General features: G+C 39.3%; 1 protein-coding gene across 1 annotated transcript in view; it reads left to right on the forward strand.

Annotated features, from left to right (window-relative positions):
- Positions 1-4,330: 4,330 nt before the first annotated feature.
- LOC311085204 (uncharacterized protein) overlaps positions 4,331-16,035 on the forward strand; it is a gene marked incomplete at its 5' end in the record, with an annotated part of 70,815 nt that continues 59,110 nt past the window's right edge. Inside the window, 4 exons of the mRNA XM_084117638.1 lie at positions 4,331-4,382; positions 4,604-4,912; positions 5,123-5,422; positions 5,616-5,948. Coding sequence (XP_083973764.1) covers positions 4,331-4,382; positions 4,604-4,912; positions 5,123-5,422; positions 5,616-5,948 — 994 coding nt within the window. The remainder of the gene's footprint in view (positions 4,383-4,603; positions 4,913-5,122; positions 5,423-5,615; positions 5,949-16,035) is intronic.

Below are 16,035 nucleotides of genomic sequence, written 5' to 3' on the forward strand. Positions count from 1 at the left end.
CTCAAGGATGGCTCGAGCATTGGGACCAAGCGGCAACCTCCCTGTCTCTCTCTTGAAACCAACACGGAAGTGAATTAAATGGCAATTCATCAACTGGCCGCTTGAGGCTGGCTGCAAAAGTGAGTCAAATCTGTATCTCCCCCATGTTAAAATGCCCAACTTTACAGCAGACAAAAACATGTTTACAGCCTGGTGCAAAAAGTGGCTTTGGTCTATACAGCTAATTTTGCCCTTCATGACGACTGTGAGGGGGGTGAATTTTTTTATAACTCATCCGTTTAAATTATATTAAGCCTTAAATTTCTGCATAATTAAGGGTGTCCACTTTTGAGTGACAGGTGGATTCCCGCTGCTGTCGTCATTAGTCATCATTAACCGTTTGTCTGTTGTCTGTTAGCCGTCACGTTACCTCAGCTAACTGTCTGACTGTAAAAATAAATAAATTCGGGAGTGACGCGCTGCCAAGATGGCGACGGTCGGCCACGCCCACTTTATGCTTCAAAAACGGTCTTCAGAAACCTACGGGTGACGTCACGGACACTACGTCCATATTTTTTTACAGTCTATGTCAGAAACCTACGGGTGACGTCACGGACACTACGTCCATATTTTTTTACAGTCTATGTCAGAAACCTACGGGTGACATCACGGACACTACGTCCATATTTTTTTACAGTCTATGATTGGGACGTTGGACATGTTCATAAGCGTCTGAAGACCATTGCCCCATGGCCTTCAGTGTAGAGACAGGAGTGGAGGAAGCTGCAGTTGTAGAAGCTGCTTTTAGTAGAGACGGCTGTTGCCCAGCCCTGTTTGTCTGAACCGTGAGAGGCGTCAAAGCTTACGCTACTCCTACATCCTCCGTCATACATCGTCAATGTTACTCTTTTGGCGTAAGTTGACTTTGTACGTACGGCCGTCTACAGGAAGCTAGTTATTTTAGTCAATAAAGTTTTAAATATGGATATTTTTCTTACACGAACGCAGCGCTTCATAATTATCATTCTTGTGTGACAGCAGTGAAGTCTACTAATAAGCTGATGATAACGTGTCCAACATTATCAAAGCGTAAGATAAAGCATAAGAAAGACGCAGAATGCTTGATTTCTGTTTTAAGGCACTTAAACTTCTGTGTTTCTCTGGTTCTCTGGCCTCAACCACAGCATGAACCCTTTCAGCGGTCGGTCAATCCCCTTTTCAGAAAGAAACATTCCCATAAACACTAGCTTGTTCACATTGTATTATGTTGAGTGTCAATCCACAGTCTACGAGCCTCTGCTAGACTGCATGTCGTCTCTGATCATGTGTCTGTTGGTTTGGAGCAAGTATAATAATATCATCAGAGATATTCTCCACTCCCTCAATAATTGTGAGTGCTGACTTCATGTTGGTCTTGTTGGAGATGTTTGTGCACTAAAATGTTGAATGTTTTCAGTGTAGTTTTTCCAGTCCTTGTACCGTCACTGTTGAAATATGAAAGATGTTATATAAGCTCATCATTATTTCAGAAAACACTGATCCAGGCCTTCTCAGTTTCTTCAGAAGAAAAGACCAAAAGACTAAGGGCCCTATTTTAACGATCTGAAACGCAAGTGTCAAAGCGCAAAGCTCAAGTAACTTTGTGGGCGGGTCTCGGCGCTGTTGCTATTTTCCCGGCGGGATAAATGGCTCTTGCGCCTGGCGCAAATCTAAAAGAGTTTGTTCTGAAGTAGCTTCATTATTCATAGGTGTGGTTTGGGCGTAACGTGAAATAAACCAATCAGAGCATCATCTCACATTCCCTTTAAGAGCAGACGCGCTTTTTCCTTGGCGTATATTGCTATTATAACGGCGGATTTGCCAGGCGCGCGCCAGGAGCGGTTCACAGCCGAGGAGAGCAACGCTCTCGTCACGGCCGTAAAAGAGAGAGAAGTGACATTGGGGATGGAGAAACACACCCAAATTAGCTTCGGTTAAACAGGTATATAATAATGTGGGTAAATGTGTAAGATAGATGTATGCTTTTATAATAAATTATCTATCTATCTATCTATCTATCTATCTATCTATCTATCTATCTATCTATCTATCGTTTGTAATAATATGATTTGCAAAAATGAAAATGCTGCTTCTGTGTAGATTAGAGAATCAAAGTGTATGCGCGTTGTGCACGCTATACATTATGGTCAAGCATGCGCCCTTAAAATAGCATAATGAACAACGCGCGACGCGCCACTGACTTTAGACTAGGTTTTTTCTGGCCAGTGGCGCAATTGTTTTATGGAACAGTAAAATAGCACCAGGGATTGTTTGCGCCGGAACACGCCTCCTTTTTTGCGCTGAACCGCCCAGGGAGCGCAAGTTCATTCCCTAGTTTAGCGACGTGCTTCTGTGGAGGGAAAAGCGCGCTTTGCGCGGGTGCAAAATAGGAATGAAACATGCGTCGGTGTACAAAGTCAATTGCGCTGGGTGCAAGATAGGGCCCTAAATCTCGCAGGTCACCAAATGCTAATTTCTCTAAATGAACATTTACATTTACAGGTTACTGTGTGTTCCTTTAACTCTGACTCTTGTTGTAGCAAAAATTACTTACTGACGTAATTTACTGGCTTTTGTGTCAAATTAACCCTGCAATGGTTTTTCTCTTTTATTTTATCAGTAAAAAACATCTGTGTGTCTGGTTTGATCTGTCGGTGGATAAACAGCTTCTGCTGGATGTTTGTCGTCTCTGTGTGTGTCAGTAGTTTGTGGCTGAAGCGTTTCTTCATTTTCTCTCCTGCTAATAAGAAGCTCACAATCTTCCACTCCACACAAAACATCTTTACACTGAAATAAAGTGAATCCATCAACAGTCAAATAAGAGTCACAGGTCAGAGGTCAAATATGATTGACAGCTCACAGCACTAAATAACACACCAGTAGATACAGATATCTAATCCAATATTTCACTCTTCTGCTATTAGTTTTCATTCAGGGCCAGAATTCATTTGAAAATGTAAGATCAGCAAAAGCTTGTTGATTTCCGTGATGTTAAAGGAGACGGATGTGTGAGCGGAAACTGACTGAGGTTGGGGGAGGATTCACACACAACCAGATAAATATCTCAGTTCAGTTATCTTTCAGATCAATCTGAGTGTTTCAGACATTAAGAGTTACTATTGTGGGCTTTTCAGTGAACCGATGAAGAAAATGTTTCTCAAATTAGTTTTGCTCTGTTTGTGTTTGTGGCGTCTGGATGGTGAGTTTTAAATGTGTTTTTCTGGTTTCAGTTGTTTCTGTTCTGATGTGATAAATTACTGGTTAAGTTAGTAAGACAGGATTAACATTCACTGTTATTCTCGTATAGAAACAATTAATGTGTGATTTTCCTGAGAGAAAACACTCTTACTTGAGATTAAGTCACTTGATTATATAAAACTGTTCAACTATTTCTCATTTTCATTCTTCATCTTTTGTCTTTGAACTGCTGCAGAATATTAATCACTTCACATTAAATGATTAAAAGTATTTTAGTGAAGCTTCATCAAACCAATATCAAGTGATTTTAAAGCTTTAATCTGTGAAAAACTCTGTTCTTCAGGAGTGTTTGGTGAAATTGAAAGTCAGTTTCTGTCAAAGTGGGAGGGAAAAACAGTCGCAATAAACTCTCGTCTTACTGAAATGAAGGATGATGATGTGATTCAGTGGAGGTTTGGATATAAAAACACTTTAATAGCTGAAATCAATAAACGGGCCGACAGAATCACTGTATATGATGATGTTCTTGATGGGAGATTCAGAAAAAGACTGAAGCTGGACAAACAAACTAGATCTCTGATCATTACAGACACCACAACTGAACATACTGGATATTATGAACTACAGATCAACAGTGACACGATCAAGAGGTTCAGTCTCCATGTCCGCAGTGAGTAAACCTTTTGAGTGATACGGTCCCACATTTGGGATTTGGAATGTTCAGTGATGTCACATAACTGTCAGATTCAAACTCTTCAGACAATTTGAACTGCGGCGCAAACAAACATGGCGGCGCCATCTCACATTTTAAAACAAGATCATGATGGTTCGCCATGGAAACAATAATGGGGAAACGTTAAATAATAAATGTCGCCTTGATAAACTCACCCAGTCAGAATCACGCGTGAAAGGGTTAAATAGACTATTGGTTTCACCTGTTTTTAATGACAAAATTAAACTCCATTTTTTTCTTTTTGTTGTTTTATGATATTGTTTATTTCAGTCACTCTAATCTCTGATCTTAGTAATAGTAGTTTATAGTAATCATCAGGATTTTTAAATGTATGCAATGTTTGATAGAGAGCAAACGCAGTGTTGACAGAGCCGGGCTAATATGATCACACTTCCTGGTTCTAGTAAGAGCTCGAGCTGCTGGAGTTTGCTTGGTAACGCTTTAGATTACAGCCCGCAAAGAACTGCGTATTTAAAACTAATTTACAGTGTAACTTATATAAATCTGTTTCTCATTTTCATTCCTCATCTTTTGTCTTTGAACTGCTGCAGAATATTAATCACTTCACATTTACACGATTAAAAGTATGAAGCTTCATCAAACCAACATCAAGTGATTAAAAATCTTTAATCTGTGAAAAACTCTGTTCTTCAGGAGGGTTTGGTGAGATAGTGTCAGTGAAGGAGGGAGATTCAGTCTCTCTAAACTCTAATCTTACTGAAATGAAGGATGATGATGTGATTCGGTGGATTGGAGATAAAAACACTTTAATAGCTGAAATCAGTAAACAGGCCGACAGAATCACTGTATATGATGATGTTCTTGATGGGAGATTCAGAGACAGACTGAAGCTGGACAATCAAACTGGATCTCTGACCATCACAAACACCAGAGCTGAACATGAAGGATATTATGAACTACAGATCAACAGTGTGATCAAGAGGTTCAATCTCTATGTCTTTGGTGAGTTAAATATCAGTTTGACTTGTTTTATATTTTAATCAGCAGTTTGTTTCCGGTGTTTAATGATGATATTCATTTCAATTTTAACTTTTAAAATATTTACTTTTATAATATATCAAGTGATTGTCTTAATCAGTGATGAACCCTGTTTCTGTTTGTTCTGTGTGTGTGTGTGTGTGTGTGTGTGCGTGCGTGTGTTTGATGATTCAGTCCTGGAGTCAGTGATGGAGGGAGATTCAGTCTCTCTAAACTCTCCTCTTACTGAAATTGAGGATTATGATGTGATTCTGTGGATGTTTGGAAATGAAGACACTTTAATAGCTGAAATCTATACACGGGCCGACAGAATCACTGTATATGATGATGTTCTTGATGGGAGATTCAGAGACAGACTGAAGCTGGACAATCAAACTGGATCTCTGACCATCACAAACACCACAACTGAACATGCTGGAGTTTATCAACTACTGATCAACAGTGAGATCAAGAGATTCAGTCTCTTTGTCATTGGTGAGTTCAAAAACGTTTACACCTGTTTTTAATGACAAAAATTTAAATTAATTCATACAACATTTTGTTTTGGTTATTTTACATTGTTTATTTCAAATTTTAATTGTAACTATTTAGTAAACCATTATAAAGTTATTTAACAGTATTAATCTTTGCAAACCCTGTTTCTGTTTGTTCTCTGTGTGTTTGACAGATGAAGTGAAGTCAGTGTCAGTGAAGGAGGGAGATTCAGTCTCTCTAAACTATAATCTTACTGAAATGAAGAATTATTATCGGATTCAGTGGAGGTTTGGAGATGAAAACACTTTAATAGCTGAAATCAATAAACGGGCCGACAGAATCACTGTATATGATGATGTTCTTGATGGGAGATTCAGAGACAGACTGAAGCTGGACAATCAAACTGGATCTCTGACCATCACAAACACCACAACTGAACATGCTGGAAATTATAAACTACTGACGTTTACAGATCTACTGTATTCAAGAAGATTGTCATCAAAATCATTCAGAGTTTCTGTCTATGGTGAGTAAAGATCATTTTTCTTCTCCTTCAAATATTCTTATCTACTATTTACATGTTGAATTGTTGAATCTTTTATAGTTTGAGATGACAGACCGTATAAAAACTCACTTGGAACCGAATATAAGATTGTTGATTAGATTTGATCATATTTCTGTGTATTCAGAAATATTAGTTGATGTCAGCGCTGATATTAGTGTTTATTGACTGATCTGATCTCAGTTTGATGTGTTTATTCCTCAGACTCTGTCCACTGGTGTGGTCCTACTGAAGCTGTGATCCGATTGGTCCTCTCTGCTCTGGTGGGCGTGGCTACTGTCATTATTGTGGTTTATGAGATCAGATCCAGAAGAGCTGAACGAGATCAAGCACATATTCACACATCAGGTACATGATTGATGATGTCATTTCTCACAAATTGATTTTGCATGTATTATTATCTGTGAGATTTATTAATTTATGGCTTTTTATGTTCATCTTTTTCAGGAAGTATCGAAATCTAAAGCAGAACGCTGAACTTTAAAGGTTCTTCAAGTGTGTTTTTGTTCTTCTAGTGTTTTTTTGTGTGTGTTTTTTTTCATAATAAATACTGATGATTATTTGAGTTTGTGCTCTCTTTCAGTGTCAGATTTTAACAGTTTCACTTTATTTTTTATATTTCACTTTATTGTTTATATTTCTCTCAGATACAAAAAAAAAAAAAAAAGAATAAAGAGACACACAGATCTCACTTTACTACTGCTGTATATTTGTCATATGTATTTTCTTGCCTTTATCAATAAAGTGTCTCACTCTGAGGTTCAAGAGTCTCTCATGATTTATTCAGATGAATACAAACTTTATGTATATTTTAAATATTTCAGCAGTGTACCATATACAGCTTTATTTGTACTTTTTTTTAACAGGTGCTTCTTATAGCCTATCTGTAAAAACATATATATTTTTTATTGCCAATTAACTATAATTGGTATTACTAGTATTATATATTATATTACTAGTTATATTAGTTATAGTTAGCGACGTACGAAGAACGGGCCCCTGGTGTCACATTTCAGTTTGTGTTTGGACTTTCTGTTTGTATTTTTGATCAGTTCCTGTGTCCATTTGTTCAGTTTCCCGTCACTCATTTGTTTCTGTGGTTACCGTCTTCATGAGTTCATTTGGTTCAGCTGAGTCATTAATGATCTTGTTAAGGTCCTTTGTTTGTCTCATGTATATACATTATATATATATATATATATATATATATATATATATATATATATACATACACCCTGTGTTCCCCCTCATCTCTGTCGGTTCTCGTTTGTTGTAATGTGGTTTGCTTTTGCTCTTGCTTTTTTCCTTGTTCCTGAATGTTTGTTGATTAAAGTCTTCCTTCTAGAATTATTCCGCATCATGAGAATTTCTAAGTACCACGTTATGTAACACGTGGAGGAATTCAAACTTTATTTAGGCGTTTAGCAGTGTACCATATATACAGTTTTACATTATTAAAACATTATTTTAAACATTATTTAGATTCTTTGATACTTGAGCTTGTTGCTCAAGTCATGAGGTTATACTGTATATATATATATACACACAGCTGTCTAGTTCCCTTTCGTTGTCACTCCGAGTTACGTCGGATGACGACGAATGGGGTTTCGCTTAGAATGTCGCCATGGCATGCAGTGAGGAGGCCGCCAGCCCCGCAGCTCTATAGGCCTTCGCCACAAGGGTGGAGGAGAACCTACAGGCCTTGGAGGGGTGCTTTGGGTCCCCGCGGTAAGAAGCACTCTGAGGACACAGTTGCATCGCAACAGAGCGTTCAACCTGGGGAACCCCAGTGTACCCTTTAGCGGCCGCCTGATCGAGAGGAGGCAAGGCGGAGGAGGTCGCCGAGCGATCGCGGGAAGACAAGGGTGCCTTCCAGGACCTCGTGACCTCCTCATGCACGTCCGGGAAGAAAGGCATTGGGGACGCGCGCTGACGAGGATCAGCGCCGGCACCCAAAAACCAATCGTCCAGCCGCGAGCGCAACGGACCAGGTGGCGGGGACCACTCAAGCCCAATGGCCGCGGCTGCCCGGGAAAGCATGGCAGTCATCTCGGGATCAGACTCGGGCAATGTTGACGCACCCGAAGGTGGCAGCACAGCCGAATCCTCACTTCCCAAGGACTCTTGCCCACCCTGTGATGCAGCGATCGACATCACATCTTCCTCTGGAGCGCCGAATGAAACCCGCGGCAAGTCAGAGGACTGTACGGCGGTTTCATTCGGAGCACTCGCGTGTTGCACGGCGCTAGAGGACGGTGTGGAGCGTGGAATTGTCGGCGCTTTGTTCCACACCGTAACCCTCAGGTCACCCTGGCCGCCAGCCGAAGTACTAGATCTCGCGGAGCCAGTAGATCGGGGTGCGGGTGAGGGGACTCTACCATAAAGGTCATTGAGTCTCGACCGCAACCATGCAATGGGCATGTTCCCGCAATGGGAACATGACTCATCCACAAACGCTGCCTTAGCGTGCTCGACACCCAGACACACAAGACAGCGATTGTGCCCATCAGAGTCAGAAATGAATAGACCGCAACCAGAAGTGCACGGGCGAGGCATCTTTAAAAAAACGTGTCGCGTGCAAGCTCTTTTAGAAAGGAGATTTCTTCGCAAATGCTGAAGCGACCAGGGAGAGAACACACAAACACTGGCAAATCACTGCACAGATAAGCAGGGAATGTGCACTCGCTGGAACTCGCTTTCACACCAACACTTGGAGAGAGGCTCGTCTCGAAGAGAATGAAGAGATGAATCTCAGGATTGGCTGTGGAGTGAAGTACATCAACTTGGCTCCGAAGCGAAAACATATCTGCATGTTGCTAGCGCACTTCCTTATATACCCCCAGGGTGGGGCGGAGATACGCTATGCAAATTCCGCAGACCCATGGCATTTCTTTGCCATTGGCTCGTTTTATATACTCGAAGGTGATAGGATTTCTAAGCGAAACCCCATTCGTCGTCATCCGACGTAACGTCTCCGTTCCCTACTCAGGGAACGAGGGTTACATCCGTAACCGAGACGTTTCGTTTCCTCTTGGTAAATTCAGACACGCTTTGGCCCAAGTATTGGGGACATTTGTGTGTGTGTGTGTGTGTGTGTGTGTGTGTGTGTGTGTGTGTGTGTGTGTGTGTGTGTGCGCGCATGTGTGTATGAGAGTGTAAATGTATGTATGACACTTTCATCCACACAGTTATAGCAGGCGATCTGTTCCTGCTCCATAAAACCATTAGAGAAACTCTGAAATCAGTCTGAGAGGAGAAACAATCGAGACATTTGATCAGAAATGAACAACAAACATCCTGAAGAGAGTTACAGGAGAGAGCAGAGCCAAACACTCACAGGATCTCATGACAAGATCAAACTGTTGCTTTAAGATGTTTTTGACACATTATTGGTCAGTTTATTTCTGTTGAAAGTGTCACCATTGACTTACAGGAATTGTAGGCCTGAGCTCAAAGTGACAAACTGTCAATGTTCAGAGTGTGAATTAATCAGCCGAAATAGAGCTACAGGTGCTGGTCATAAAATTAGAATATCATCAAAAAGTTGATTTATTTCAAGAATTCAACTTAACAGGTGAAACTAAAATATTATATAGACTCATTACATGCAAATTGAGATATTTCAAGCCTTTATTTGTTATAATTTTGATGATTATGGCTTACAGCTTATGAAACCCTCAAAATCCCAGAAAATTAGAATATTACATGAAATCACACAGTAATTACACAGTGATACCATGGTCTTTGAACCAGGTTTTGGTTCTTTTGGCAGTGTGGGCAGGTGCAAATCCTGCTGGAAGCATCTCCATAAAGCTTGTCTGCTGAAGGAAGCATGAAGTGCTCTGGAAATGTCCTGGTAGACGGCTGCGTTGAGTGGACAGCACAGTGGACCAACACCAGCCGATGACATGGCTCCCCAAACCAACACAGACTGTGGAAACTTCACACTGGACTTCAAGCATCTTGGATTGTGTGCCTCTCCATTCTTCCTCCAGACTCTGGGACCTTGGTTTCTAAATGAGATGCAAAATTTGCTCTCATCAGAAAAGAGGACTTTGGTCTACTGTGCTTTATTAAATCCAGAGTCAACGCAGCCGTCTACCAGGACATTTCCAGAGCACTTCATGCTTCCTTCATTTTCCAGCAGGATTTGCACCTGCCCACACTGCCAAAAGAACCAAAACCTGGTTCAATGACCATGGTATTACTGTGTAATTACTGTGTGATTTCATAATATTCTAATTTTCTGGGATTTTGATTTTGTGGGTTTCATAAGCTGTAAGCCATAATCTTCAAAATTATAACAAATAAAGGCTTGAAATATCTCACTTTGCATGTAATGAGTCTATATAATATATTAGATTCACCTGTTAAGATGAATTCTTGAAATAAATCAACTTTTTGATGATATTCTAATTTTATGACCAGCACCTGTAGATGGTCACATGCATTAACTGAATAAATAGGCAGATATTTTAACTGATTGTAGAGTTTCACTTCACTTTACTACAGAGCAGCTTCACATCAGTGCGTCTGTCATTTTATTACTGAACCAGTTTTGAAGAGTTTGTCCTTTCATATTTGTGGACTGAATCCGTTGAAGATGTTTTGGACTGTTTTGGTGTGCTTGTGTTTGTGGCGTCTGGATGGTGAGTTTAAATGTGTTTTTATGGCTTCAGTTGTTTCTGTTCTGGTACCATGTAATAAATGTCTGGTTAATTTAGTCAGAGAGGATCAACATTCACTGTTACAGGACAGTACTGATACGGGGGCATTCAAATTATTAGGCTGAGCAAACACAACAACATTTACTAAATCCACTACAGACAGAAAATAACCACAGCGGTGCATACAGGTGTATCCATATTAATAAAAACAGTAAATCTTACAGTCAGTAGTGGGGATATTTTGGGGATATTTCATTTTATTCTATCAATCAATAAATTCCACTAGAAACAAACCTTGTTGTATTATTTTATTTTAATTTAATACTGTGAAGCTGCTTTGATACAATCTGTATTGTGAAAAGCGCTTTACAAATATACTTGATTTGATTTGATTTGATTCAGTAGTTGAAGGCGTCTGCATTTCACTGAATACGGTTTCCTCAACAGAGTAATGCTTCAAGTTCTCACTCTTTGTTTGTTGTCTTGTGTTTGTTCTGGTTTCGGTTAGGATCAGATCGCAGCTTATTCTTCAAAGCTCATTGCACTTTTCCTCTGATAATTTTTTTTTTATGTAACCAGCTGCCAATTTACAAACTTAATGGCTGTGAGTAAATCAGTGTTTTCTGCTTGGAAGTATTTTTGTTTGCCGGATCAATAAGTTTCTTTAGGTAGGAGGCGCTACATTTCTAATCAAGCATAAAGTATATTCATAACTGGAACGTTACCATTAAGGTTAAATATCAGCCCGATGCTGGTTGACGGACGACCGTTGGCTTGGTGCGTCGAGGTCTTTTAGCATTAAAGGGTAGAAGCTGTCCATCCTGTTACAATGCAAAGTGTGTCATAACAGGGTGGATTATTTAAGATCGAGAGCTGGACCGAGATGGGTCTTGCACATGTTGCTCAGTTGGGTCACACCCAGGCACGTGCACACTTAGACATCAAAGGGGGCTTGAGCACCTGCCCTTTTTATTCCTGGAGAGAAAGTGCCCTTTTTTCTGGGGTGCTTTTTTTTTCCTTTTTTTTTTCTTTTATAATATATATTTCTGTTTGCGCACAGCTTCCCTGTCAAACAAATATATTTATTGAAGAATAGTATATCTAAATATCAGGTCAGGAGTTCTGAAGCGCTCCCTCTCCCTCTCCCCCGATTGTTAAACCCGATTGTATTGCTTCCGCTAAAGAAAATAGTACGCTCCGTCTCTACGGTTAGAATCCTGTGAGTCCATAGCAACGCTCTGTTGTTCATGGCAACGGTCTGTTATACTCCGCACAGCGGTCTGTTATCAAGAAATAACAGACCGCATTCTACATTGGAATTCAACCAAGCCATGTAATAAAATAAGTTAATAAAATAAGCATATATCAACCCCAGATGATATGCTTTAGTTATTTTGTTTATCCTATTTACCTGCATTGCCCTGTCAATTAGATGCAAATGTGCGCATTTTAACTAGTTGACGCCTAATTTGCATATAGAACGTCCCCAGTTAATACATCAAGAGTCTTTCCCCCTGAAATTTAGAAATCTAAATTGGTGAATTTAGAAGAAATCTACAGATGCAAACAGATGGAGGATACACTCTAAAAAATGTAGTAAATCTGAGTAACTGCATCTGGTACATTAATAGATAAAACTGAGTAGAAATAAGTTAACATTAAACTTTAAAAATAACAATATTTATAAATTAACTTTTTATTTATGAGTAATTTAACTTTTTTATTTCCTCTAAACCTTTATAAAATAGTATTCCATACAACCACAAATACATACATGACATTGGCTTTTATTGAATTTTTACTCAATTATTTTGGCAAGTTTATTTTTAAAGTGTTATGTATTCCAAAATAATTAAAACGATGTAGTGCCTTGTGCAAAAATAAACAAATTATTAGTAAAACACGCCCCTCTACTTGATGCAGTTATTTAGGTTATTCTAAATATGAAGAGTTCAGATGAAAAAGCCTCTAAGTGCCATCTGAAATTTCCTTCTATAATGATCATTTTTATCAAGCTTGTATGTTTATGTTCACTTATTTCACATTACTGGCAATGAAAATTACCTATTAATTGTCATTTAAGTTAAATTACAGAACTTAAATATACGAGCTTGAAAAAAAAAGCTCATTTTAGAAGAAAATTTCAGATGGCACTGAGAGGCTTTTGCATCTGAACTCTTCATATATACTTGAAACTAGTAGTATAGAAAATGTTTTCAAAACATGCACATTGTGGAATGGTTTCCTTTGCTGCTCTATAAACCTAGTGAATACTAAGGAGACCATGGTTTCTGTGTGAACTGATTATTTTGTAGACATCTTTTGAAAATGAAACAATTGCGTGAGTTTGAGGAAGATAAAATTAATTAACTTTTTAAATTAATTATTTTTTAAAAGGAAGTCAGAGTTGCGTTAATATAGCCTATATACTTTTTTGTTTAAAAAAAGAAAAAAATACGTAATTATGAGAAGTGCCCTTTATTTCACTTGAGCCCCTGCCCCTCAAAATGTCTGTGCACGTCCCTGGTCACACCTGTTGGCAAGAGCAATCCTGCATGAAATCCATGTGGACGATTTGCATTATGGAACCAGCAGACAATCCTGTATGAGGAATTTTAAAATGAGGAAAAGAGAGAAAAGTTTATGACTGAGACTTAGTGTGTTCTCAGAGAAGTTTCCCTCCAAGCTAATGATGTCACTTCTAGCAAGTCATGTGATTTAGGACATTTGCTTGAGATTTTAAAGGGCAAGTAGCACCAGTGTAACAGGGTGGACTGAAGTTTTAGAGACAAACTAATTTATTGGTTTTACACAATTTCTTTTTTTAAATAAATTGTGTTTATAAGTATTGTAGGTATATGCTAATACTCAAAATAGCTAATTTAGAAATATATATGCAAACTTTATTTGAAGTGAAGTTGAGAAAACATGATGGAGACATGGGAATTTGTCAAGCACTTCAAAAAATATATATATATTTTTTTTTCATTATTCTTTAGTATCAATCATCATGAAATCTGGTTAATGGGGTTCATATATGGATGCAAAACCAAGTAACTTGTTTGAGTTGAGTCATATTTTGTGCAGTATTGTTTCATGGGGACATTAATATCCACCAAACTGTAGGAATGAGCCAGTAGGCGTAACTCTGATACGCTTGGAGAAGCTGTGCTCTGATTGGTCGTCTCTGCTCTGGTGGGCGGGGCTTCGGCTGCTGTTGTTGTTCTGGTTTATGACATCAGATCCAGAAGAGTTGGACAGGATTTTTAATTTTTAATGTTTTTCTATATTCCTCTTCCTCAAAGAGTGAAATCTGAAGCTCCATCAGTTTGAACTGAGAACAAGAGACTGAAGATCAAAACTGAAATTAAAACCTTTAAAAAAAAAAATGTTTCATGACAAGATAACAGAGCAGAGGTGGACAGAGTCCATTTAACAAAGTCCATTTACTTGAGTACTGTACTTAAGTACACTTTTTGAGTATCTATACTTTACTTGAGTATACATTTTTCTGGAAACTTTTTACTTTCTTCCTTCACTGCATTTGAAAGACAAATATTGTACTTTTTACTCCACTACATTTCTGTCAAGGTCCTTGAGTAGAAAGTAGTAACGTCAGTCAGGGGATGATTTTGGTTGCAGGGGTTGCATTTTGGTTGGAAATGAAAGTCAGGTTGACGTCAGAACCCGACTGATGTTGGTTTCTGACATCAACCAGATTTTAATTTTCAACACAATACGTCTGTCCAACGTTGGAGATTAATGTCAATCTGACGTTGGATTCTGACATCAAACTGATTTTCATTTTCAACGTTGGGTTTGGTCTTCTAAATGTGAATTTTGTCATTGTTTTGGAGCACACTAGCTTATAGACAACAGTAAGGCTAACATATTGTAGTAAACCTTTCTATTTCTTTAAAGAGGTTTAACCAAATTTTATGGAGGACAGAGGTTACATCACACACCAGACTTTATGGAAAAATCACTTTATTGACAAGTTAATTTAGAAAAATATACTCATTATGTAAAGCAGCATTTAAAGAAGTTTAACAAACATTTACTGATACACAAGTGAAACTCCAAAACGTCACTACACTGCACTCCAGTGGTTATCCTCAGCCCCGCACGGCACAATAGCAATCGTGATCAAACAGCAATCAGTTTATCAAGTGGGAAAATCAGCACGTCCCCAGTCCAGCGTACCCCAAGTATAATGTCCATATAACTTCTAAAACTCAAAACTACGACATCACACTCACACATACACACCACATATGAAAGAATTAAAATATAAAACACTTCCCCGTTTCCAGGAAACAAGACCCCATCCCGGGGTCTAGGGAAAGGAATCAGCTGTGCCGAATTTGTCCACAGAGAAAGCACGCGCTCTTCTTCGCGTTATTCCCATCCCCGTAGTCGCAGCGATTAATCACAATGGGACTGGCATTAATTATTCCTCTTTGCACAGCATGCTTCTCTTTGGGAATCACAATGTCTCTTTGGGCAACACAGCTTTTAAAACCGCTCCTGGAACATGTGGTCAGCGCTCCTACACACCCCGTCCCACTATTATCTAACTACACCGATACGATCTATCTAGCTAGCTATCTTCGTTGCCGGACAAACCATAACGGTCTCGAGCAACACCAAGCGTCCCCATTTATTTGCCGAGCGCGGAAATAGCCAGTCACGTTCACCACTGTCGAGCCCCCGTTCTCTCACCTCTCCTCTCTTAAATATCCTCCACTCCAGGTGAAATCAATTATCCCTGCCTTCAGTCAATACAACGACAAAGTGCTGCAGAAAGGTTAAGATGGGCAGAATTAAAGCCAAACAAAAAGATAAATTCCCGCATTTATCACAATATTCATACTAAAAGCCAAAAAACTTTGTAGGGCACAATTTGAAGGAACAGCCATTTGGGTGTCTAAAACCATTGTGGACGTTATTGAGTGCACATATTCAATCTCACATTCAATCCCACTACTGGAACTGTGTTCTAGAAATAAATGTGATATTGATTTGAGGGTCGGTATGCAGGCATAGATTCAGAGGCACAAGGTACTGTAAGTATTACATACAACAATGCAACGACAATGCAACAATAATAAAATAATGCATTGACATTTACTATCAAGAGGAGGCGGACGCCGGACACAGTTGCATCGTAACGACCCACTCCACTGGGGGGATATCCACATACCCCTTAGCTGCCCTGCCGTCGAGGGTGGCGAGGGGAGAGGAGCCACTAGGATGGCTTCGGGCACTATACGGTGCCTTCCACATTCTAGAAAGCTCCTCATGCACCTCCAGAAAGAAAGGTACTGAGAACCAGCACGGCCCGCCCCGAGAAACCAATCGTCCAACCGAGAAGGTTCGGGACA

The sequence above is a fragment of the Abramis brama genome, assembly GCF_963993115.1.
Source record: "Abramis brama genome assembly, chromosome: 6".
Taxonomy (NCBI): Eukaryota; Metazoa; Chordata; class Actinopteri; order Cypriniformes; family Leuciscidae; genus Abramis; species Abramis brama.